The following is a 25,922-nucleotide window of genomic DNA, read 5'->3' as shown; positions in this document are numbered from 1 at the left end:
CATCATCAGTACCCATACCGTTGGTGGGGGGTTGGCGAAAGGGCCTTTCTGTGTGGAGTTTGCATGTTCTTCCCGTGTCTCCTAGAGTAGGTAGTGGTACCCTCACAAAAAGCATGCAGTAATCCTGGTACTATCTACTTTTGTAGTACATTTTGATACCAATACTTATGTACTTTTACACAAGTAAATTTTGATTACCGGACTTTAGAGTATTTCTGCATTGCAGTATTGATGCTTTTACTTTTACTTTAAAGAGGTGGTGCCATGGTTTTGCACTTTTTCTGTTTTTCATGTGTCTATGAGGTTGATAGAACTTCATTAAGGCCCCCGCTGGTGGTTTCATGGTGTTTTATGTCTTCTCTGACTATTTGGAGTTTTTTCCTGGAGGCTGAAACCTTGAGGGTCAAACGTGCCAATCCAAAAACAGGGGCATAGTGACATCACAGAGCCCCCTAAAAACATACCCTCCCCCTCATTATCATAACACAACAGGTGTGGGCATGAGGAGGAGGAGGGACTAGGACAGGTGGGTGGTGCTAAGGTGGTGGAGGAGGTGCTAAGGTGAGAACCAGGCATACTTAATGAACTGGAGGCGTGTCCACATAAAAACATTTTTTTTAACAATTTCTGTACACTTTTTTTTTTTGAAAAAAATCCTTACATAATAATAATACCTTATGATCAGGTTTTAGGGTTGAAAAATATCATGGCACTCCATCTTTAAGTAAACAATCATGGATATGTTTTTGTTTTTGTCGCAATCCTAAGCCAATATAATAATAAGACCCTAATGTATCCGGTAGGAGACACAAAGGAGACTCTTTGTGTCTCTTACCGAATACATTAGGGTCTTATCATCATCAAATTATTAGCTTAGGATTGCAACAAAAACAAAAAAGAATCCATGAATTCAAGGCTTCATGGGGTGTGTAATTGATAGAAAATAAGTCATTTTTTGGGTGAACTACTCCTTGAAGACTCAGTTGTCCGTCCCGCCCTTTTTTCCAGGTGATCCGCTTGGAGCGCAGCTGCCACGAGGCCCGGGAGAGGGTGGCGTGTCTGGAGGCGGAGCTGCGCGGCGCCACCGGCCTGGCGACGGAGAGCCACAGCATGCTGAACGCGGCGCAGGACGAGCTGGTGACCTTCAGCGAGGAGCTGGCGCAGCTCTACCACCACGTGTGCCTGTGCAACAACGAGACGCCCAACCGCGTCATGCTGGACTACTACCGCCAGAGCAGGTGGATCAGCATATCAGCGTAAACAATGAATAAACAGTATATCAGAGAATCGGAATACTTCACCCAAAGAATGACTTATTTCTATTTTATTATTTCTCTATGAATTACTCACCCCATGAAGCCTTGATTTAAAAAAAAAATGTGTCGCATTCCTGAGCCGACAATCTTAACGAGAGCAAAACTATATTTAAAACATTCTCTTTGAACCTGGATCATCAGTAGGCAGTGTGAGAGTGGTTTTGGAGCTTATATTATTCTTTTATATAGTTTTGCATTGGTCTCCTATTACAGCAGCGTCAGCAAATATTGAGTTATTGGCTCAGGAATACGACAAAAATGAGGAATGCGTAATTTTTTGGGGTGAAGTATTCCTTTGAACCACCTATGCGTTATTTTATACTTTGTCGCTCAACTGTATTATGCAAAAATTGTGAAAATAGCAAATCTACAAGCTCACAGTGTGTCACATTGCGATACGTTGTGAGCTTTCAGATCTGCTATTTTCCCTATTGTTTTTTTTTCTTCATTTTAATTGATATAATCGATGCTCAAACTTGGGAAAGATTATTAAGCGATTATTTGATCAAATTATTGATGATTTTATTTTTTTAATTGTTCGATAAACTGTTGCACCCTATGATGCTAGCTAATTATCATTATTAACCACTTAAACCCTCAGGGCTCTATACTAGTGTCTTTTCTGTTTTCTGTTATTGTGGGTAAGGCTTTCGCAGGAAAATAGCCGATCGACAAGCTCACAACGCGTCGCGCTGCGACGCGTTGTGAGCTTGTCGATCTGCTATTTTCCTGCGAAAGCCTTCCCCACAATAAGGATGCTGGGGCTGAAGTGGTTAAGATTTATTCTGCTAATTAACACAGGACGACCCGCAACGGGAGCCTGAAGGGTTCCGATGACCCCAGAGCCCTGCTGTCCCCCCGCCTGGCGCGCCGTCTAGCGGCCGTCTCCGCCGCCTGCTCCTCGGAATCCAACCGCAGCCCGTCGGACTCGCCCACCAAACAAGGTCATTATAGTTTATTTTTATATTTAACTTTGTTTTAAAATGGGTTTCCTAGTTTCGTTTTTTATTTTGTGCAAATGCTTAGTTTTAGCTTAGTTTTTATCAGTTAAAATGTTTCATCATATGAGGTGTTTCTGACAAAAATTACAGAAATATTGTGTAATAACAAACATATCATTTAAAAAGCATTCAGAGAATACACATTTAAGATAGATACCAAAATACTAGGCATGGAATAAATTGCCAAAGACCAAAACTAAGGACATTTTCTCTATGATTTTTGTGCGTTTTAGTTATTTTTGTAAACACACTGCAGTTTCTAAAGCCTCGACCTCATTTTTATTTCTGTTAACTAAAATGTTTTTGTCTGGTTATTTCCTTAGGTTTAGTTTGTTACTCGGAATAAGACAGCTTTTGTCGGTTCATAACACAAGTTTATTCCTGGCACTCTGCCGTTCAACCTGCACGTTAACAAAGCAGTCTCAACTAAGACCCAGCCCCTTCCGGTCAACCCTTCACAATAATAGTCTCCCCATTGCCTCACAGTGCACCACTTTTCACACTGGTCATATGAATAGTATTAACTTAACAAACTCACTGTCTTTAAAAAAGAAAGCATTGCATTGCAGTAATTTCCCCAAAAAAGTCTTACAGCTTGTTACCGTCACTGTCCTTTCAATGTCATTGTCCCTTCGAGTGTCCATTGTCTCTTATTAAGTATTTTCAGTAAGTTACCACTGTACTTCACTAAGGGCCTAAAGTAACTGAAGAGGTGAAGCCCCCTTTTTTGTAAGGCAGTCCGCAAGTTGTTCTTTTGTTTTGTACCAAAGGACCCGCTCAACCCTTTTGGTTTGGATGAGCTCTTTGATGCTGCTTATTTCTAGACGGAGTCTCTTTTCAGTGACTGTCTTTGTGGACTTAAGTGCATCAGCCAGTGAATGATTATCCGTGACGCAGGTTATTGGTGCGGCATGTTCAACATCACCAGCAGTCAGAGAAGAGAAGAGTGTAGACAGAAAGATAGCATTATCAATCCCTTCTGACATTGCCAGTGTTTCAGTGCTACGTACAATCCTCTTGACTCTCCTAGACTGCCAAGAAAGCGGTGGAAACTTCCCATTTTCCCCCATCAGCACAATAAAGTGTCCTCCTTGTGTGCCTCCATCAGAAAGATTTCCAAATGAGGCATCACTGAAAGCAATCATCTTCAAGGCACTGTCTCTGCCCAAGTACTGGAATCCTTCTTGGATTTAAGTTTAGACACTATCCTGTTTGCCTCATGAATAGTTTGGGCAGTTGCATTTTTTATGCTTGACGCCAAGTTGCTTGCATCAAACATTACATCTGGTCTGCTGTGTCTTGCAACCCAGAGGAATTGACCAATCTTGGACCTGAGTTGATCTCTCTCTTTCTCACAGAGAGGCGAGTCTTGTTCCACAGCTCCATATGACCGTGATCCATATGTATTTGTACTTTTCTGTTCACAGTGACAAAGTCTATTCCCACCAGAGTGCTATTTACGTAGTATACCGTCCAGACAATTTGAAAAAACCCTACTAACCATTTAATTTGGTGACCACGAGCGAGCGTATATACATGTACGCCCACATGTTGTGCGTGTGCAGGGAATAATTATGGTACACACCACTCCTTCATGTTCCTCACGGCTAATTTGGAATGCAGATCTGAGCTTTGGTATCACTGTGGTGGAGAAGCTTTGCGTGCCTCCCCATATGAAGTCATCCACATGGCAGGCTATAGAACCCCAGTCACAGCACAGTCCTTATCTAGCCAGTAGAAAACAACTTTGGAAATGTTTCCCCCTGTCGTCAGCAATATTTTCTTTACTCTTTTGTACAGTACCAGTAGAGAGAAGCATCTGCCAGTCCATAGACACACTTTGTTTTAGCTTCCATAATGTGCCTTCATACTCTCAGCCTCAGGAGGAGGCCTGATGTAAATGTCACGTGACACGTGTCATTCCCATCGAATGAGGTGTCCACTGTCTTTGACAAATCACTGCCACAAGTAGTCGAAGTGACTCACACTGACACTTGTAACTCCTTAAAACCTATAGCCACAAGGCATGCTTTTGGTACTGGTTCAGTGAGTGTCTCTTTGAGATTGCACACCCACCTGGTAGAAACACATTTTTGTCCCTCATCTTTAACTTCCTCTAACATATTGTTATCCTTCCAGCTCTTTATCTCAACATGTTTTGATAGTCAAATGATACATATTTTGTTACGAACACATCCTCACATACACTTGTGACATTAGTGTCAGTAACATTTGTTATGGTACATCATTTGTTTCAAATGCATCATCACATACATATGGCACATCATTTGTTTCTACTTCAAGGTTCTCAACTCTTGACAGCTGAATCTGTAGTGCCTGCAACATTAGTGGGTTCAATATAAAGCAAGTTTTAAAAGTTTTTGTACTTGCCCTTAGCTTTGCCTGCACGCCCCAAAACAGTCTTTGTCTGTGTATTTCACAATTTGTCCTGTTTTCAGATTGACACCTGTTCTCTGCTCTGTACCAACATGTGTATCTGTATTGTCAGTTGTGTGTCCTGTTTCATTTTGCACCCCATCAGCCATTTGTGTTGGCTCCATTTGTCTCAGTCCCTGTTGCACCTGTTGCACCTCAGGTATGTTACTTGTCAACATGACGATGTCCTGTCCTTTTTCAATGTTTGTGTCATTTTCTGAATCAGCTTTCTTAACACATTGATCCATATTTCCTCTGTTCACTTTCCTTAATCTGAGCTGATGCACTCTAATGCATGTTCCTCCATGTCTGACAAAAAAATCACTGCACCGTCCTGACCGATGACAACTCCTGGTCCTTTCCACTCTGGGCAATCCACTCGCTTGTAATATACTCGATCTCCACTTTCATATCTTTCATCAGTGTGGCGTATTTTCCGCAGGGCTCTCGATATTCTTTCTGAACACTGCTGCTGTAAAAGCCCTCCTTGCTGCATGCAAAGTAGTGATGTGTCTTGCCAGCCCTTCACTTTTTGTTGTCCCCGCTAAAGCTGGGGGTTTATCAGTTAGTACAGAGGGCAGATTAGGATTCTGTCCAAACACCAGCTGATGAGGACTGTATCCATGGACACTTTGCATGGTGTTCTTTGCCATTAGAGCCCAGTGCATTTCAGTGCTCCAGTCACAACCGTTGCTAGCCTTTACTTTCTTTATGACCTCAGTCAGTTAGTGTTTGGTTGTGATGCTCTACAAGTCCATTGCTCCATGGGCTGTACGCAGCTGTTGTCTTTATGTCTATATTAAAATGTTCTGCCATATCTCTCTCCTCATCATTATTAAACTCGCCTCCATTATCCGAAAAAAAAATAATAATAATCTGAGGGGGGCCATCAACACTTATCCAGTCATGAAGTGTTTCACAATTTTGGAAGACTTCTTTGTGGTCAGAATGCTGCCTGCACTAAAGCGTGCGAACTGATCAATAATGTGGAGATAGACCGGCTTCGAATGCTATCAATACACTGAATGGGACATTATCACATTTTATCAGACCATTGAATGGGCAAAGTAGGCGACATACTGACCTACCCACGATTTATCAGACCATTCATTGGGCGTAATCAGGAGATACTGACCTACCCGGAGGCAGAGCAGTCCCCACAACATGATCTACGATTCGTTGCCTATCTGTACATAACTCGGATGGCGCTGAGTAGGCTGAAGCAAACGTTGCAACGTTTGGGACGGCAACTCGCTGGCTTTGGCTCGCTCGGTGGTCCCTCTCGTGGCTCCAGTTCGCTTGAGACTGTGCGCCTCGAAACCGAAACTTAACTTTATATAAGTCATCTCCGTCTAGGTCCATCTAGGTCAGTATGTCCTGATAACACCCAATGAATGATTTGATAGATCGTGGGTAGGTCAGTATGTCACCTACTTCGCCCATTCAATAGTCTGATTCAATGTGATAATGTCCCATTCAAAGCATTGATAGCATCCGAATCAGGTGCACCATACCACATACCTGGCTGGCCCATGTTCATGCAAGTCTACACCTAAAGTCTCGTTGTACTGAGATGCCAGTGGTAGGCCAACAGCAGGCTTTGGCGTAGGTTTGCTGTATCTTTTGCATATTTTCACATTCACTTACAATCTTTTGCAGAATGACAACACATTCAGCATCATTGTTGCCTGAAATTTTTATATCAGCGGAGGCATGGCCAAATTGTTTATGGAGCTTTAATAACATTTTATTTTTAGTAGCTGAGCTGATTTGTTCTGAAATGATCAGTATTTCATCCTCACACTGACTTTCATCCTCATATTGACTTTCTTTTTCTTCTTCAGGAATGCTATCCACTGTAGCTGCCAAGACCTGGTCTTCCTTTTTAATGTTCTCACTTTTGTTGTCTATTATGTTCACACAATAATGACCAGAGCTTGTAAAGTCAAGTTTTACAGGTTTGTTGAACATCACCGCCCTGTCATTATCCATGTCCAGTACTGTCCCTGCTCTTTTCATTGAGGCTTTGCTTAAAAGCAGTGGAACATCAGCTGGAACCAGGGGTGTGCTGTGGATTTTTTAGCTAGTGGAGCGCTACGTCGCACGCATGTGCACGCGCGTACCCGCGCACGTGAGCGATCGCCGATTGAAACAACCTCTTTAATATGTAGGCCTATTTATTAACCCACAATATACCGTATATCAAATGTTATTCTATTTACTTGCATTATGGGGAAACTGTAGAGTGTAATTTAATTAGTTAATGAATCCATCAGCCACTGTTATCAAACTCTTTTGACTGCTTCAGACAGAACATCTGACACCTACAGTAGGCTACTTAGCAGGTCAGACAATGGACCATTGATATGCATCCAACCAGGTCGCTCATTCCTGTTCATTCAAGCTGTGACACTCAGCGTCGATCGGCAGGTTTTGTTAGCGAGGTGCGAAAACTGCGAATGGTGCATGTGCGGGCGTGCGTGCAGCTTCATAGCTAGTGGAGCTGCGCTCCACTAGGCTCCACCGGCAGCCCACCCCTGGCTGAAACTACCTCAGTTCCCAATTTCTTGCAGGAATTTTCAAACGATTAGTGGAATAGACCACTTTTCCATCTCCAAACTTAAATGGTCTACGACGAGTTTGAATTTTTTTCTCAAATCGCTCAACTCGTTCTGGCTCAGTTTAGTGATGTAGCCATCTAGCCACCCCTGTCCCCACACAGTCTGTGTGCATGCAGTGTCTATTATTGCTGAACCAAAACACTCTGTCATAAAGATTTCTGCTGCTGTGGGTGATATTGGTGGGCTCTTTAGTCTACAGAGTAATGTTGCACTCCTCTACTGCATCTGTATTACTTTCAGTTTCCTCAGTTAGCTTGCTGTGCTCACTTTTATGTGGACAGTCTTTGGCCCAATGAAAAGTTGATTGACAGGCAGCACACTTTGATCTACGACCGGACCTCTCCAAAGGATTTGTGCCAGGCACTGGCTTCTTCTGTTGATCCTTTTGAGGCCAAGACTTGCCCTTCTGTCGTCTCTGCTCCGCCATTACAAACACAGTATCTTGGTTTATTCCCATGTTGAAAGCTGACGTTTTTCCTCCGAATATCCTCTTGCTGATTTCATGGACGCAAACGTTAGATCTGTACATGCTGTGAGAGCTAGCTGGCGATCTTTCATGTCCAAGCATGCAGTATCCAATAGTTTGAAAGCCAACACTGCATCGGTAAGCTCCATCTTGTACTTTCGCATACGAGAATAACATTGCTCAAAATCAATGATATAGTCTGCCATGGACACACTGCTGTCTCTCGTTATCCGATCGAAGCTGGTCATACCATCGTCTTTGTTCAAGTCATCTACCGGTATTTCTATCTCCGTTTCTCTTGCACTGCCCGATAGCACCAAAACCGTGACACTGGTCAAAATTGCGATCTCATTCTTCCAACTGTCATATGGCTTCCCTTCGTTGAAGCCTGGTGGGACTCTATAGTTACCAACCAACCATCCTCTGCTACCAATGTTACTCGGAATAAAACAACTTTTGTCGGTTCATAGCAGAAGTTTATTCCTGGCACTCTGACGTTAAACCTGCACATTAACAAAAGCAGTCTCAACTAAGCACCAGCCCCTCAGTCAACCATTCAAAGTAATACTCTCCCCATTGCCTCACAGTGCACCACATTTCACACTGGTCATAGTTAACAGGAAATAGTATTAACTTAACATAGTTTGTTCTGTCCTCACTAAACGTTGTTCCCATGAATGTATATTCAGTTAGACAGACAGCTCTCCTAATCAAGCTCCAAAGAAAAGGCGATGTGTTGAGTTTAGTAGCTTTACTGGAGTAAGTGTGAAACTGTAAAATGGCAAAATGACAGAACACACCAATGATAAATATGCTATACAATAGTATGCATATGAAAATGATACTACGCATGTTGCATCAGTACACAATAACAGACAAGCATAGTGTAAGGCCTACATGACATAATTTACCAGCACATACAAATATGTTATAGACAAGTGCAATGTAACTTCACATAAAGACTTTAATTAAGCCTACATGTCAAATATCTGCTTTGAATGCACTAAACAATCAATCAACAATGAAATAGAAACAACTGTAACATTAATTAGCATGCTCAGTTAGCATTTCTGCTTAGCAATTAACATAGTTAACCAAACATACTGTACATTTCACACAAGGCAGACAATGCCATGTGTAAACCCTGAAGGATAGCGTATAATGGACAGCAGCAACATGCAGCTGCCTCTGGTGGAGATCTTGATATGAATGAGAAGCACTTCCTGCTTGTGAGGTTATCAAAATAAAATACATGTGTGCAAAGACACAGAACAGCCACCAGGGGGGGTGTCAAACGTAATACAAACAAATACACTACACATCTGGTTACATGACATAATCTACTATAATAACCTTGCCTCCACAGACCCGCAGCCCAGCGATACGGCGGTGCCGTCGTCTGCAGGGGACAGGGACTCCCCGGCCTGCCACGGTAGCCCGACGCGGAACTCCATGGGCTCCCCCGTTATCACCATCTCCCCCTGCTCGGCGTCCCCTGTGCCCTCCGAGGCGGGCGGCGACCTGCGCAGGGAGCCCATGAACATCTACAACCTCAACGCCATCATCAGAGACCAGGTCAGCTGTGATGGAAGAAGTCGTTTTCTTTTTTACTTAAGTGGTTCTCAACCTTTTTAGGCTGTGACCCCACAAAATAAACATATTTGAACTGGGGACCCCCCCCCCCCCCCCACCCTGATAAGCACTTGGAATTGTAGGAGTTGAGTCATTCACTTTTGTTTGACTCAGTTCCACAGATAAATATTGTGAAAATAGCAGACCCACAAGCTCACAACGCCTCACAACAACGCAAGGCATTGTGAGCTTGTGAGCTTCACAATTCTGCCTCTTTCTTAAATTATTTGACAATTTGGCCAATGTTTTACCAGTTTTTATAGTTTGTTGATTACTTTGGATGCAGTAATGGTCTTTTTTCTTTCTTGTTTTAAGTATTAAAAAGGTCTTAAAGGCCAAAAAATGTCACTTCACTGTCATCCCCCCCCCCAAAAAAATAAAAATAATTTGGGGACCCCCCTGGGTCCCGACCCACAGGTTGAGAACCACTACTTTAATGGAGCACTTCACCCATTTTCAACCTCTCTTCATATAATTGGTCCTCGACTCCTCACTAATGCTCATTATAAGATGGCACCGTTTCTGTCTATGCGTATTTACTGTTAAACAACAGATACAGTTTTATATATTGGAACATCAGACTCTAACTTGATTGATTGAATACTTTATTATCACATTTGAAAGCAGCACGGCAGTACAGCTTTGAGAACTTTGCTAAAAGAATAACACAAACATCCCTGGGGACTTGTTAACAACTGGGTGCAGGTATGAGACAAGAGGCATTCTTATTAATGGTTGCACTGTAAAATACAGAAGAGAATTATGGACTGTGCTCTGGTGATCTGTGGTTTATGAATGTGCCAGTGAGTGAGTCATCGTTTTTTTCTTTTTAATTGAACAGTTTTTTCCCGTTGCTGTTGGTAGTCATGGCTGCCAGTTCCCACCTGATGTTGTGTGGAAGTTCTGACTGCTCCAGACCGTACTGAGTAACTGCTAGTTTGCAAATGGACTTCAGACTAGGATTTAAGTCTAAGATGTACAGTTCATCAGTGCCTGTGGCGTAGTCCCCATAGCTCTGTGTGGCGGATTTGTGGATGACACGATCCCACACAATGCAACAGCTATTCCAACTATTCTGAGGCAGGCGTTTCCCCTTGGGCTCAACCTTCCAGGTGAAGGTCTCTGGATTGAATTTCCACAGATCAGTGAAGGTCTGGTTCCAGTTCCTGCCACCAAATATGTACAGCTCTCCATTGTAGGCAAAGGCTGAATGACCCCAGTGTTGTCGTGTAGGAAGGTGTGCAGAACACGTGATGAGCCAGCAGTTGGTCTCCGTGTCAAACACTCTGATGTTTTCTTCCTGCCCCCAACCCCCAAATACAAACATCTTTGTTCCGATGATGGTGGCAGTGTGACAGTGTGAAGCGGGAGGTGCAGTGCCTCTGGGGTGAATTGAAGACCAGACCATTGTGGTGGTGTCCAACTTGTACGTGTCATTAGTGATTGTAGTCAGGTTGTTTCCTCCATGTATGTACATGACCTTCCCCAAGACACAGGCTGAGTGGTCGCACCTCTCTGGAACAGTCCCATACATCTTGGGTTTGAACCATCTGTGGGAGTCAACATCAAATGCATACATCACGTTGTAGAACCTACTTGCATTGTAGTTATACCCTCCCCAGATGTAGATGATGTCTTCTATCAGCACAGCTGTGCGGCCCTGGCACACAAAGGGAACATCAAGGTGATGCTCTCCTCTTCCATCTCTCACTGGGGGTAACTTCTTCCAGCATAAAGACACTGTGTTGAAAACGTGCACACCAATCTGAGTCCTTTCGCCATGACAGTCTCCTCCAAAGTAGTACAGCTTGTGCTTCACTGCAACAGCAGCATAGGATCCTTTTGGCGGTCCATTCAGATGTACCGTCAAGCAGAACATGTCTCAAAAAGTAAAAGTAGAGTCCTGCTATTGCTTATGTTGGTTCAGTGGCACAATGTCTCACAATGTTTTGACAAATCCACAAAAAAACGGGACTCAAGAGCCGCTGTGATCCTTAACTGGCCAGCTAATTGTGCTTGTATCGATGCTTATTACTCTGGAGGGAGTTATGGCCGCTTGGGTCTTGCTGATGAAACTGAACTCAGTCTGGGGATCCCTTTGCCTTAATACGTTTGGCCGCAGTGCTAGTGTCATTATGGTGATGTCAGCCATCTCCATAAATAGAAGTCTATGATGTCAGACTTGGGTAGGTTGGTTGTCTCCATATATGGGATTTCCATATATGGGAAGGTTGAGAGTGAATAGGTCATTAAAGGTTTGGGTCTGAATAGGTCATTTATCCTCCTATATGGGTTTCCAGACATCCTGCCACGGTCTACCTCGCAGTGGTGTCCATTTATGGCTAATGCTGGCAAGTATGCTCTGAATTTTCTCTACAGCCGATGAGTTGTGTTTGGCCAACCAAAGAAGCAGAGGACTGTTGATCTCCGTAGTGTAGCGAATTGATCACCAACGCAATCACTGGCGATCCTTCGTGCTACACAGCAGACACTCTGTTCAGCAGTGTTGACAACACATTTTCAAAAGTTACGAGAAGCAGCTGGACTCGTTGGTAAAAGTTGCTAAATGACGTTTGGTTAATTTTAAAGGACATGGTTGTAATGATGTCACTGTGATGTAATTGTGTGATGATGTCATCATGTCATTATGTAGAATACCCGATTATTCTACAGGACTCCTCAACCTGACTGCCATCTGCACCACGTCAACAGAACGTCAACAACTAACCCTGACGTCCCTATTTTGGAAATGTCAAAACGGCCATTTATTTCAATGACATTCTGGCTCTGGTTTGAAGCCCAGTGGTTTGTTCCTGTGAGCCAATCAGATGTCAGTAAAAATGAGGATTAGTCCAAAGAGGGAGGGGCCGTTTGTATAACCCCTCAAATTATTGAAAGTGGACTGACCCAATCTGAGAGGATACTAGTAGGCTACGCTCTCTCGCTGCACAGCACTTTGATTTAATGTCCCTGTTAGTTTTAATTTGTGAAACATTGTCCTAACATTTTTGCATTTTTCTAAATGTTTTCCTAATATTCTGGCATTGATTACACAGCTATCCATGTTTATTTAGACTAGGCCTGCTAGCCTTTGTGTGGATGTTCATGGGCTTTGAAAGGTTGGTTACCACACTGCACCAGGCCATCAGCGCCTCCCATCTGCATGTTCAACTAATCGCACTTGGTTCCTTTGCATCGCTGCAGGTGAAGCACCTCCAGAGGGCAGTGGACCGCTCGCTGCAGCTGTCCAGGCAGAGGGCTGCAGCCAGGGAGCTGGCACCCATGCTGGACAAGGACAAGGAGTCCTGCATGGAGGAGATCCTCAAACTGAAGTCCCTGCTCAGCACCAAGAGAGAGCAGATCGCCACGCTCAGGCTGGTGCTGAAGGCCAACAAACAGGTAGAAGAATCAGAGTCAGAATCAACTTTGTTGCTTCTTTACAGGGTGTAAAGAAGTGTGGTGAATTTATGTTTTTGTGTGCAAGCTTCGTCATTTGTAGTTTTTTTTTAAAGAGAGGGAGGATAGCGATAGATTTAACCCATTGAGACCTGAAGCCGATTCTACATGTCTCCTAAATCCCAACAGTTTCTATATCAGTGGTGCTCAAATTTTTTCATGCCAAGAACCCCCAAAATGATATGTATTTGGCCGCGGACCCCCATCAAAATATGTTGTTCCAGGGACCCCCAGAAGCAAAGATTTGAGTTAAAAATGTTCGCTTTAAAAATGTATATATTCAAAGATTTGCACACATTTTCACAATTTGTAAAATAATGCTTTTTTAGCTCAAATCTAAAAATGACAAAGTTCCAGGTCTTAATGGGTTAACTCATGTTTTGCGTTGTTATTTAATCCACATGATGCTACAGTAAATCGCCTCTGTCGGGTGGAAACCTCATATGTCCAAAGCTGTTACTTTTCAGGATTCAAATTCAAAAACAGCAAAAGTTCGAACTTGCAGATCTGCTACTTCTGATACTTTTGTGTGACGTTGTAGTACGATCAAGTAGGCCGTTAATTTATGAAAAGATATGAGGTTTCTGCCCGACAGCAACAAAATGCTCAGCCCAGTTGTCATTGTCCCCCCAGACAGCGGAGGTGGCTCTGGCCAACCTGAAGAGCAAATATGAGAATGAGAAGTGCATGGTGACCGAGACCATGATGAAGCTGAGGAACGAGCTGAAGGCCCTCAAAGAGGACGCCGCCACCTTCTCCTCGCTCCGTGCCATGTTCGCCACCAGGTGAGAGGCATTCTGGTGAATCTGCTTTAGTGGCTGTGGATCAGTGGTGTGTTCTACCAGTATACGCATTATACTCAAACCGAAATTTTCATATAAATAGTATACCCTCTGTAACCACAATAATTCATTCTGTGACTGCACGTGTATATATGCGCATGTGTACGTGCCGTGTGCGGGGCAATACTTATGGTATACCGTCTGAAAAAACCTAGACTACAGCACTGCTGTGGATGAGTGGGTAGACTAGAGAGGCCGGATCTGGAAATTGAAAGGTTGCCAGTTTGACCCCTGCCTCACTCAGTGTCCCCTCTCCACGAGCAAGGCACTTAACCCCCTAATAGCTCCCTAGCCTGTGCACTCATCGGAGCATTTGAGCTTTCGAGCATTTGAGCCCCAGAAAATACTCCCTATTAAAGCCAAAGCATTGCCTTTGTACAACAATAGAGGAGAATTTGATAAAAGGATTTTTTCTCACCCTTCCTGCCATTTCTCACTCTCGCTCTCACTCTCTCTCACTTTCTCTCTCCCTCTCTCTCTCTCTCCCAAGATGTGACGAGTACGTCACGCAGCTGGACGAGATGCAGCGGCAGCTGGCGGCGGCAGAGGACGAGAAGAAGACGCTGAACTCTCTGCTCCGCATGGCCATCCAGCAGAAGCTGGCCCTGACGCAGCGCCTGGAGGACCTGGAGTTCGACCACGAGCAGACGTACCGCGGCCGCGGCGCCAAAGTGCCCCGCATCCGCAGCAGCCCGCCCAAAGTAAGTGGCCGAGCCGTCCTCACGGCGCCCCCGAGCCCGACCCACGACGGGCCCTCTGGGGCCATGGCCGGCGCCCGGCCCTTCAACACCTCCCTCCTGACGCTCAGTAACCCTCCCCCCATAGAGCTAGCGCCGTACAGCCCCCATCCCAACCTCCACCACCACAGCTCCACCTCGTCCCTTCCCTCCCAGTGGCCCGTGGGCGCCAACGCGCTCATCCTAGACTCCCAGTCGCTGAGCTCAGAGTTCCGGCGGCTCATTGGCTCCAGACACGACTTGGGTCAGTTCTCTCCGTCTCCGTACTCTAACTCCGCCCCCGTGTCGCCTTTCCGCCGGGGAAGGTGATGAATTCATCGTAGAGAAAGACGCAACGAGGCGGTGCCTGGCGGCTCAGCCGAGTTAGTGCACCACAAACCCCCCCCCCCCCCCCCCCCCCCCACATGCGCCCTGTGAGTCGTGAAGACCTGAGTTCGAGTCCGACTCCCGTCTTGTATCTTCCCTCTCTCTGACCTCTGTTTCCTGTCTTTCTCTTATGTAGTAAAGCAAATATCATCCTTAAAGACGTTAGAACGGAGTGGGTCACAGAGTGGAGGGGAAAACTGGTTTCCTTTTATCTTGCCATGTTGGCGTCTTTAGAAGAATGGAGGAGCCATTTACAGCTTTGCTCCAACCTCAAAACAACACAACAATTCAATCAACTCTGTGTTTCAAAGTGTTCCAACCGAAGAACTCAATGTTTAACATTTTAAGGAAAAGTTAAGTTGGATCAAGGTGTATGAAAATCCTCTTTAACCACTTCAACCCTATACTTCTTCTCCAAAAATAGCTGATCTCGTCGCGCTGTGACACACTGTAAGCTTGTAGATCAGCTATTTTTGCCGAATGTTTGCCCCAGAATAGGGGCGCTCGGGTTCATGTGGTTGAAGTTTGGTAGTTTTTCCTCAGTGAACATAAAGGACATGACTACCAGAGACACTCTCACACAGGTCTATTTTATGTTGGCTATTAAATATGAGTCATTTGACTTCCTCCTGTAACTGTAAGTGTTAATAATTGACTCCATGCAATATAGGTTATGCTGCCGCCATCTATTTGTGGTCAATAAGCAAGCAAAGGAAATACATGGCTGTAGAGTGCGCTTCAGGACTAACTATCCCACAGCGCCTCACAGTGGTATAAATAGCACATAGCATTTTAAACCATAAACCTAATTTTTGTTGAATGACTGCCGGCTGATACAATTGATGTATTTACAACTGAAAACTGTTATAAATATGTCGGCTGTGTCGGCTGGCACAGTCGTTCAACATCAGTCATTTATTTGTTTATCGTTCATCTCTTTATTATGAACAAATGAATGTATGCCGTTATATTTTCCTCATACAAGTATCTGATATGTAAAGTTTAATAGTGCACGATTTAGTATCACTCAGTGATGCAATGTTTTGGAGCAAAAAGCATTTGACAGGTGGAACAGCTAAAAGTGTGTCTCTATATCTGCGTTAGTCCTAAGAGTTCATTTTACTCTGCGAGGTTAATGGTCCACTTAATGGTACTCTCAGAGTTAAATGAACACTGAGGATTTGACAGTGTAAGTACATGGAAACCAGTACGACTCTCTCTCTCTGTGCCTCTCTCACTCTGGGTGTGTCTCAATCTTTGTGTTTTCCTTCTTATCTTGTCTCCTTTCCTTCATCTATAGGTTTCATAGCAAAAACAAATATGTATATTACATGTTCTGTAAAGGGAAGGAGAAAAGGACAGAAGGAACCTACAAAAAAAACTAGGGCCAGCATCCGCCACAATCCACAACAGATTTCTCCTTACAACAGTGCCTTTATTCACCACCAGATGGCAGTATCTACCAAAATATATGCATGCTAGGTACATACTCCTGCCATTGCCCTTGATCAAGGTACTGGCATTGCTGGAGTTGTCTGCCAGGGGGCGCTACACTGGGGCTGCTCAGTAGTTAGGATGAGTCAAATGCAGAGTAGAAATATTAAAAGTATAACTTATAACTTAACCTGATTACCACTCCTGACACTTTCCTGTCAAATGCTTTCTACCCCCTACTCTAGCCAATCATATAGCTCATAACTGAAACAGATATATGGCAATGATGAAAACAAACAAACAAACAAACAAACAAAAAACATTACATGGTAATGTCAAAAGTGTACTTATTGACGGTCTTATGGAAACACAATAAAGGTGCAGTAAGTTGTGTTTTTCTTGTTCAAATAAGTGTTGAATAGCTCTATATTCTGATAGTAATCATTGCTTTAGAGCAGCTGTGTTTAAAAAAAAAATCAACGCGCTATAATTTGAAAATAGGAAAATATCTTGGGGCCGACTGTATCTCCTGTCACACTGAACCTTTGGACCACAAAGTCACATACAGATGCATCTCATTACAACAGTTTAATAAATGTAACTACACTGCAATATCAATTGTCTTTTGTTGGCAGTGTGTAGCCAAATGTAAGCCACTCATCTACAATTCAGCCTTTTTTCAGCCTTTTTTTCCACATGCATGCACAGCATTGCTATTGTATTTACAGTCCATTAAATTGTCTTTTGTTCAAATGGCAGTGTAGCCATGATTGGCCCCTGGGCTGGAAGAGTGTTGTTTCAGTAACAGGGGTCTCTCCGTCTCTCCAGCTCTTTAGTAAACAGAAAATACATTTTCAGGTCGAGATACCAATTTCATCCAATCAGGAGAGATAACTCTTATAAGTGATAAAGAATTGAGCAGACATAATTGAAACTGGAACATAAAACCAGAGCTGATAAATGGTTACTCTCTCCTGATTGGATGAAATTGGCAACACACCTGTAAATGTATTTTCTGTTTATTAAAAGAGATGGAGAGACTTAGTGAATAAACACTATATATAGCCATGACTACTATTAGAATATAGAGCTTTAACTTGTTTTTACCCTTTTGTTTTAACCAAACAGTTTAACTTACAGCACCTTTTAAAATCAACACTGTGGAGCTGTTGGAAACAGCCTTTACAGTGGTGTTGCTGTAGATGCAGAATGTATCCCTTTCTGTGGCTTCTTTCTCCTTTTTATGCAGCACAAACAAATACAGTATTCAATGTGTAACTGTCTCTATGTCTCTGTGTCTCCTCATGTTTCCCCGTGTTTGTTTGTATGACAACACACACGCAACAACTGTCCTCCCGCACAGAGGGTGGGTCTTGTCAGAAGAGACTGGTTCATAATAATCAGTGATTATTAATCACACATGTGCATGCTCATTGCTCAAGAGGACCATTCATACTCTCTGACTTTATTATTCCTTTTTTCTTCATCTATCTTCGTTTCTTTAAGGTTCACTTGTTCTCCTTTTGTCTCATTCTTACAGAGGACACATTCATTCGCGTACATTATACAAACTACCGGTATAATGTTCCTCTCTGTCTTTGGGAATGCATGGAGACTTCACATTCCTTTCCACATGCTGAAGCTTAAGCTATTCTCCATCGCGTGAAGGTATCACGTACCCAAAAGACCAGAGCTACAAGCTAACATCGTGTTGCGGTCGTTAGCTTACAGATCTGTTCTTTTTGGTTCGTGATACAGTACGGTCGGTCGTACTATGATGTTTAAATCAGACTTAAAATCAGGCTTTGATTTATGCTCAAGTAAGTTGTACTCTCAAACGTCTTCATGCCCACCAAATAAGTATACAGTATATTGTGCAGTGAAATAAGCAATACATTCTCATTACCTTGTCAAAGAAGTGTATCTATTTATTATTGTTCAATGCAGTATTCACCTTTTTAGTTTTCAAATATACAAATGATCAAATGAAACAGACACGGCCTGTCAACATCACACATTTTACATTGTGATTTTTTAGATTAAGATTTTCTTTGTACAATAATTAATTACTTAATAATTATATTTTTTTACGTATTTTTTTTTACAAACAAATGTTTAAGTTAGATGCTTTACTTTACTTTTGTTTATTTACGAGACAGTGCACGTTAATGAACATTCAATGTACAAGAAATGAATTAATTGAACATGATGTCATGTAAACGGATTTAGCTAGAAGCTCATATCCATCAAATTATAACATTCAAAATAGTACGATATATATAGTAAGTGTACACATACAAGTATGTGTTTCTATTTAAAGGAAATTAATCATACTGTAGCTTGCCTTAAAATGGTGTCAAACATAAACAATACTCACTGAAGAAGTTTGCATGTACTGTATGTTTCCTCTACATTAAAATGTATGGGTTTATTATGGCTTTATTATGGTCATCCCGCGACCCTCCTGGCCACCTGCTGCGACCCCCTCATGGGTCGTAACCCACGGTTTGCAAACCACTTAAAGGATACTATGTGTGTATTTAGTTTTTTGACGTTTGGTTCCATTGCCGTAATCAAGCTTTGTTAAAATAATTTGTATATATACAGTACAGTAATAAAGATCAAATGATCAAAGATCAAGGACAAATATCACATACTGTACATTTTTGTTTCTAAAATAGCAGATCAATCAGTACAAGCACACACAGCGCCACATCGTTGTGTGCTTGTAGATCTGCTATTTGATGATGGCTATATATACTGTATAAGTATAAATCAGGCTTACATTTTTAAAGCAGTGCACTGCTTGTCTGTTTACCCATGATAAAACCTTGTTTAGTTTAGCTTTTTTACACAACCACATTTCTCTAATGACATTGATTATGTGGATGGGACCAAATGAAACTAAACAGCAGCGGTATCGTTTAAGGAGAAGATAAAAACCTCCCATTCAGACACATGCAGCAGTCATAATAATAGTCTCTTGACAAGGTCTGGTCTGTCCTCCTGTCATTGTCATGTCCCTCTTGTTGTCCCTGTCCATGTTGTACTAACCCTGAGTGTCTCCACTCTGTATATCTGTCTAATTTATCAGTCTCTTGTAGATTGTCAGCAGCCTGCTGCCTCAATATCGCCACTCTCCACACCACTATGGAGGCATGGGACAGCCTCCCTAGCCCGCAGGTAACAAGCTCTAGAGCCGGTTGGTAGCAGTAGTAGTACTGTAGGCTTCATCCACAATATACTCTGTCTCACTGAGCGTTTTTTTTTTTTTTTCACTTGAAATTAGTTGTTTTCTTCGAGCGACATGGTCGCTGTATAAGTTGAGTATAGGTTAGCCCTCACAGCCATCACATCCACCCCTATGTCATGAATTCTACCCAACTCTCTCTCTCTCTCTCTCTCTCTCTCTTTCTCTCTCTCTCTCTCTCTCTCTCTAGTACAACAGTATCTATCTCATATATTAGGTCCATTCATTGATCCCACTATACCAGTGGTTTTTAACCCTTTACATACAGTATCAAGGTCCATTATTTTTTTGGCATTTGAGCCACGGACCACCATTTGATGAGATATAGACTTGAGAATATTGTGTTATTGTTAGATGACAATTCCATGCTGTATTGATGTTGGTGCCATAGGAGAGATAACAGGCAAACGTTCATCAAAATAGCAATTATTCTACATTCTCTAATTGTGTAGACTTCTTGTTAATGAAGCAATGCAGATGTTTAACAATAATTTAACTCTTGAGAGTGTAAAATGTGGTTTCATTTTACACTCTCAAGAGTTAACGATCTATAAGGGTCCGTTTGGTTACCAACTCTCCATCATTTAGCTGGGGACCACCTGGAACCTCCTCAAGGACCACTGGTGGTCCCTGGACCACTGGTTGAAAACCACTGCACTTAATACTGTACATGGAGTTTCACATGCAAAGCAATAGTGTCTGACTATAACACATTATTCACCCATTTCACTGTTAACAACTTAAGCCATATTCAAATATTTTCCAAAATAGCTGATCTACAAGCTGATGCAGCACATTGTCAACTTGCAGATTTGCCAAGTTGGGCCAGCAGACTCCTAAATAACAAGAACGAATGACTGTGCAATAACTGTAGCACTTTGCACTTGCACTTTCACTGATATGTATATATATGTGTGTGTGTGTGTGTGTGTGTGTGTGTGTGTGTGTGTGTGTGTGTGTGTGTGTGTGTGTGTGTGTGTGTGTGTGTATATATATATATATATATATATATATATATATATTAATTTAATATTATTAGAATATTAGAAATCGTACAATTTGTTTATAATTTCGGAATGTTTTCGCCCAAAATACGAACAGAAGGGTTGTGGTTCATCATCATTATTGTATCTCAGCCACTGTTGTTGTCCCTGTATTTCCCATGTATTAGTTACTGTACTGTACATGAGTGACATGGGTCCACTATGAGTCCACCATACTTGCCAGTGTTCTCTGCATGGCTGTAGTGACCTGTAAGCCTAGTGTGGGAGAAACTAGTGAGCTGTAAGCCTACTGTAGTTTACTACTGTGGTAGAACTAGTGAGCTGTAAGCCTACTGTAATGTACTACTGTGGAAGAACTAGTGAGCTGTAAGCCTACTGTAATGTACTACTGTGGAAGAACTAGTGAGCTGTAAGCCTACTGTAATGTACTACTGTGGAAGAACTAGTGAGCTGTAAGCCTACTGTAGTTTACTACTGTGGAAGAACTAGTGAGCTGTAAGCCTACTGTAGTTTACTACTGTGGTAGAACTGGTGAGCTGTAAGCCTACTGTAGCCTGCCTGTGTACAAACTACAGGCAGGGTTTCAGCTGTATGTGGCTGCAGACCACAAAAAAACAACCTATAGGAAGTAATTCAAACAACTCACCTGCTATATGTGCATGTTCAACTTCTTTGTTTGCATTCATACAATGATATACAATGATATTTTACATAACGTTTTTGATTCATGCAGTAAAAACCTGTGTATCTAGATACACACGTTTGTTGGTGGAGGTTACTAGGTACAGTAGCACAATCCACTGCTGTTGAAACATGATACGTGAAATACATCACACACACACTCACGCAAAAAAAAAGGCTTTAACATCTAATTGCACCCATTAATAACTCAACCGTAACATTTTTTGTAAAATATATATTTTACAAAAAAAATATATATAGGAGCAACCATAGTTGTATGCAGTGAGGATTAATGACTTAATTTGACAACTTCAGTAATGAATGCACATCCTGGTAAAGTTCTCCTATTAAAAACCACAGTCACAAAGCACTTCCCATTGGATGCTTTCACTCTGCATACACAGTTGAACACCATTTACACTGTTAGACAAACACACTCACTTCTGTTTCTGCATCTAAACACACATGTTCAAAGTAAGTTGTAACGTAGTTCAAAGCTCAAGCATAAACGTATGAATAGATCCTTTGAACTGCATGAGACCTCATACAGAATCATGAATTGTGATTTTAGTACACAGTAGAATTGTCCGTTCATTTATCCTCATATATTTGTAACTGTAAGAGTGTCCAGAGTTAACTACTGTACTTAAACCGTAGCGTCCCGTTTCTGGGCATGCCATAATATGCAAACATTAGGCGAAAATAGCTAAACATTCTGCACGTGTTGTGAGCTTGTAGATTGACTATTTTCCTTGAAGTGATTTGATGTGGAGGGAAAGTATAGACCTTGGGGGAACTCGATCAATGAAGGATATAGGGTTTAAATGTTTTAATTAGCTCAAGGATTTTACTGTGTACTGTATATGAGGAAGATTAGGTTAAAACCTTCTCACTGTATTTGACAAACACATCTAGCTTAGTAGGGATATTAGTCACCCCATGGAGACTTGAATTCATGGATATTTTTTTGTTTTTGTCGCATCCCTAAGCCAATAATTTGATGACCAGTGGACCGGTAGGCAGCGGTTCCGGTAGGAGATACAAAGGAGACTCTTTGTGCCGACAAAAATGAAAACATATAAAAGGATATCCATGAATTCAAGTCTCCATGGGGTGACTAATCGCTAGAAAAAAAGTTAGTTTTGGGTTGATCCCTTTAAAATCCCCCAACCATAGTTTTGATGCAATCCATCCAGACCATGGTCAAACTGCTGACAGATCTGAATGAACCGTTTCGTCTCTAACGTTGTTTTACCTCGTCCACTTTTCTCTCCTGCTCTGTTCCGCTGTCTCCCCATCATCCTGTCTCTCCTGAGCTGTGGTGGTAAACAGTCTTTTTGACCTGGTCAACATGTTGTGTGTTCTGCTTGTCCGTTTTTGTTTGGTCGTTTTGTTTGTGGACCACGACATGATTGTACCAAACGTTTCTGGAGGCAGTGTCGTGCCAAATTTACGTCGTACGACAATGTCGTGCGGCGGGACATGACCGATCTAAAAGCTCATGAGCTTTAACCCATTAAGACCTGGAACGCTTCTGTGTCATTTTAGACTTCTTTGGCTATTAAAAAATAGCAGATCTACAAGCTTAAAAAAAAAAGAATGATTTTTTTTTTGCAAATCTTTGAATAAATATATATATTTTCAAAGCAAACATTTTTAACTAAAATCTTTGCTTCTCAGGGTACCTGGAACAAAATATTTTGAGATGGGGGGGGGTCCGCGGCCAAATACATTTGGGGGTCGTTCACATGAAAAGGTTTTGAACACACCACTGTACCAACATATGTTTTTTCAAAAAAAAAACATTTTTTAAATCAGCCTCGGGTCTTAATGGGTTAAGATCGTCTATTTTCGGCACACGACACACTGTCGTGCGACGAAATATAATTCATCTCTTCCATGTGCTCATCTGGTTTCTCCTCTCTCCCATCATGCATCTGGCAGTCCTAACATTGTGGCAGGCGGGCGGCGGCGGGACGGTCAAACAGTCCTCTCCGGTAGCAGCAGCCTCCTCTCCCCCCGCGATCCTCGCAACTGTCTGACCCAGCCACCCCACCACACCCTCGGCCCCTAAACCTCGCCTCCGCCCCCTCTCCAGACCCTCCGGGACCTCCGACTGCTCCTGGAGAAGTCCCGTATAGAACCAGCGACATCCTGTAAGTGGTGTCACTTCGGTTCGACGCCCTCAGCGACCTGCCCCGCCGGTGACCTACTTGGCCTCTGTGAGCCCCCAAAGACGAAGGCCCGACCCCTTACCCCTCGCTTTCTCTGCGTTGCAAGGGTCGCCCGAGCAGATGAAGGATGCTCCTCATTGATTGGGGCTGAAATGACATCACATCCTGCCCCAGTGTGGTCAAACAGGAAATGGAGGACAGAACTGTGGCCGCCAAACGCCAGAGTGGCGAAAAACACTGGAATGTTGTTCCCGTATCTATTTGATTATTTATTTATTACCTATTTACTCAATTGATTGGTTATTTATTCTATTGATTTGTGATATGTTTATCAGCTATTTATTATTGGACTTTATAGTGTGTGACACAATTTGACTGTTTGTTTGTCATTCCTGACATGTTTAATTGCTGTGGCCTGCAGTAATGATACATATGATGTATCTATATACAGTAGATAATTATTTACTCTTCCACACAGCAAAAAAAAAAGACCCTTTCCTAACAGACGTCATAAAGTTCTGTGTGGTGAAGTGAAAAGGTTTCAAACTTAGCCTAACACAGGAAACATTGTATTATATAATACGGAACTGAAATGCTACCTTTACTCAATATTATAACCAAAAGAAAAAAGAAAAACGTCCCACTTTTACATGTTAAAGCGCATTGAATTTACATTTCAAGGAAACAGTGTTTGATGTGGTGGTGGTGATGGTGATGGCGGTTTCTTAACTGCACTATTTTCCTTTGAGCTTGTTTTATTTATTTTTTTATACTGAAAGTCCTTTCTTTTTCTTTTCTTTGCAAGACCTGCATAAAGACTATATTTTATACTATATTTTTCTTTTTCCAGCAGTTTGTGATGAGGTGGTTGGTTGTGTTGTGTTCAGTGAGGTGAACACTAGGGCAGTTGGCCTTTTGAATTGCACACGTTTACAGTACTTGACCTCCTTGCTTTTTAGTTCTAAGAAAGAACTTTCAAATTATTTTTGCCGTATCTTACGTCTGGTGCAAAATGTCAAAAAGTGCTGTCATTTCTAGTGTACAGCTGAAACATGTCCAGTGCCCACGTAACGTTGTGCAAGTAGAACATGTATTTGCCTGTGTGCCCATGGGGTGTTGGTCTTATAAGTCAGTAAGCGACCTTAGACCATGACCTCGTCTGAAGTCCAGCACAGTTTTAGGTGCAGTATTTCCCTGCTATTTAAGCAGCATATTATTCAGATTAAGACGCATATCTATGTGGGCAGACTGGGCACTTATGCGCTATGCGCTTTAGACCATCTTGTGCCATAGATCGTCTAAACAGGGCCCAAAATTGTGTTCTCATTCTCATTTGGGATCTTGCAATGTATTGGAAAAGCGTCTGAACCTTCTCCTACCAGAACAGTGTTCGTGTGCAGTGACCATTCAGTCGTTATTCCAGTGAATACATTTCAACATTCAGTTGCGGTATCCAAAGCTGTCATTTGTCAGCTTTATCTTTATCGTCTTTATTTATGTTTGTCCACAAGCTTCCTCCAAACAGTAAATATAGTACAAGCACAATGAAATGTAGGACTATGCATTGACGCAATAACACTGGTCTTTGAATTATCTTGGTAAAAGTTATCTGAACTTTTCACCTCAGACATGACACTAACCAGCTGGCATCCGAGAAAGCTAAAGGAGTGGCCTGTAAATCGTTCTCAAATAACGGTTAATTCAGGAAGTTATTAAGGCCCTCCTGTCGGTTTACATCGACCTCTTAAGCCAGTAAGTCACACAGAAAATAGCCGATCTATAAGCTCACAGCGCATTGCGATGTGAAGCGTTGTGAGCTTGTAGATCGAGCTTGTAGATCGGCTATGTGACAATGGCGCGCAACAGTCAGACTTTTAGTAATTAGTAACTTATGCAACCAAGATGACGTGTCTCTTTTGGAACAGTCCATTGATCAGAGAAAGGTGGGACAAGGTCTGACAGTATTGGGCTTAGCCTGGAATGTTTAACTTACATAATCAATTTTGCTTATGATTGATATGTTTGTGTCTTCTTTCAATACTTGATGTCAGTATTTCTGTTGTTCACTGTCCTGAAAACACATTTGAGTACATTTTCCTGATGCATATTGAGACTAGTTTCTTTTTTATTACGCTGTCATACATTCATTCACCAGTGTAAGGTGGATTATTATTTCCTTTCTAGGAGTGTTTTCTTATGAAGTGTGGAGTAGCCATGAAAGACAATCACCAACTATTTGGACTGTATAGGACTGTAGCTGAGTGGGTAGAGAGGTCATCTGGTAACCAGAAGGTCACCGGTTTGTGCCCTCGGCTCACCCAACGAAGGGACACACTTAACACCTAACAGCTCCCACCCGAGCGCTCGTTTTAATCACTGATGGAAGCACGTTTGTTACATTATGATGTGTCATTTCTGTTGTGTGAACTCAGTTGATGGTTTTTCTCCTTGTCTGTTTTTGACAGAATAGAATAGATTGTTCTTGTAATGTCCACATGCAGAGATA

The 25,922-nt window shown here is 42.3% G+C and overlaps 1 protein-coding gene across 1 annotated transcript in view; it reads left to right on the top strand.

The window, feature by feature from the left end:
* bicd1a (bicaudal D homolog 1a) overlaps window positions 1-23,316 on the top strand; it is a gene marked incomplete at both ends in the record, with an annotated part of 82,032 nt that extends 58,716 nt beyond the window's left edge. Inside the window, 8 exon segments of the mRNA XM_084059617.1 lie at window positions 1,009-1,238; window positions 2,118-2,260; window positions 9,207-9,415; window positions 12,677-12,871; window positions 13,562-13,713; window positions 14,261-14,471; window positions 19,402-19,490; window positions 23,187-23,316. Coding sequence (XP_083915743.1) covers window positions 1,009-1,238; window positions 2,118-2,260; window positions 9,207-9,415; window positions 12,677-12,871; window positions 13,562-13,713; window positions 14,261-14,471; window positions 19,402-19,490; window positions 23,187-23,316 — 1,359 coding nt within the window.
* Between the last annotated feature and the right edge of the window lie 2,606 nt (window positions 23,317-25,922).

The sequence above is a fragment of the Gymnoscopelus microlampas genome (assembly GCF_963454915.1).
Source record: "Gymnoscopelus microlampas genome assembly, chromosome: 6".
Classification (NCBI taxonomy): Eukaryota; Metazoa; Chordata; class Actinopteri; order Myctophiformes; family Myctophidae; genus Gymnoscopelus; species Gymnoscopelus microlampas.
This window is presented reverse-complemented; position numbering and strand designations above follow the sequence as displayed.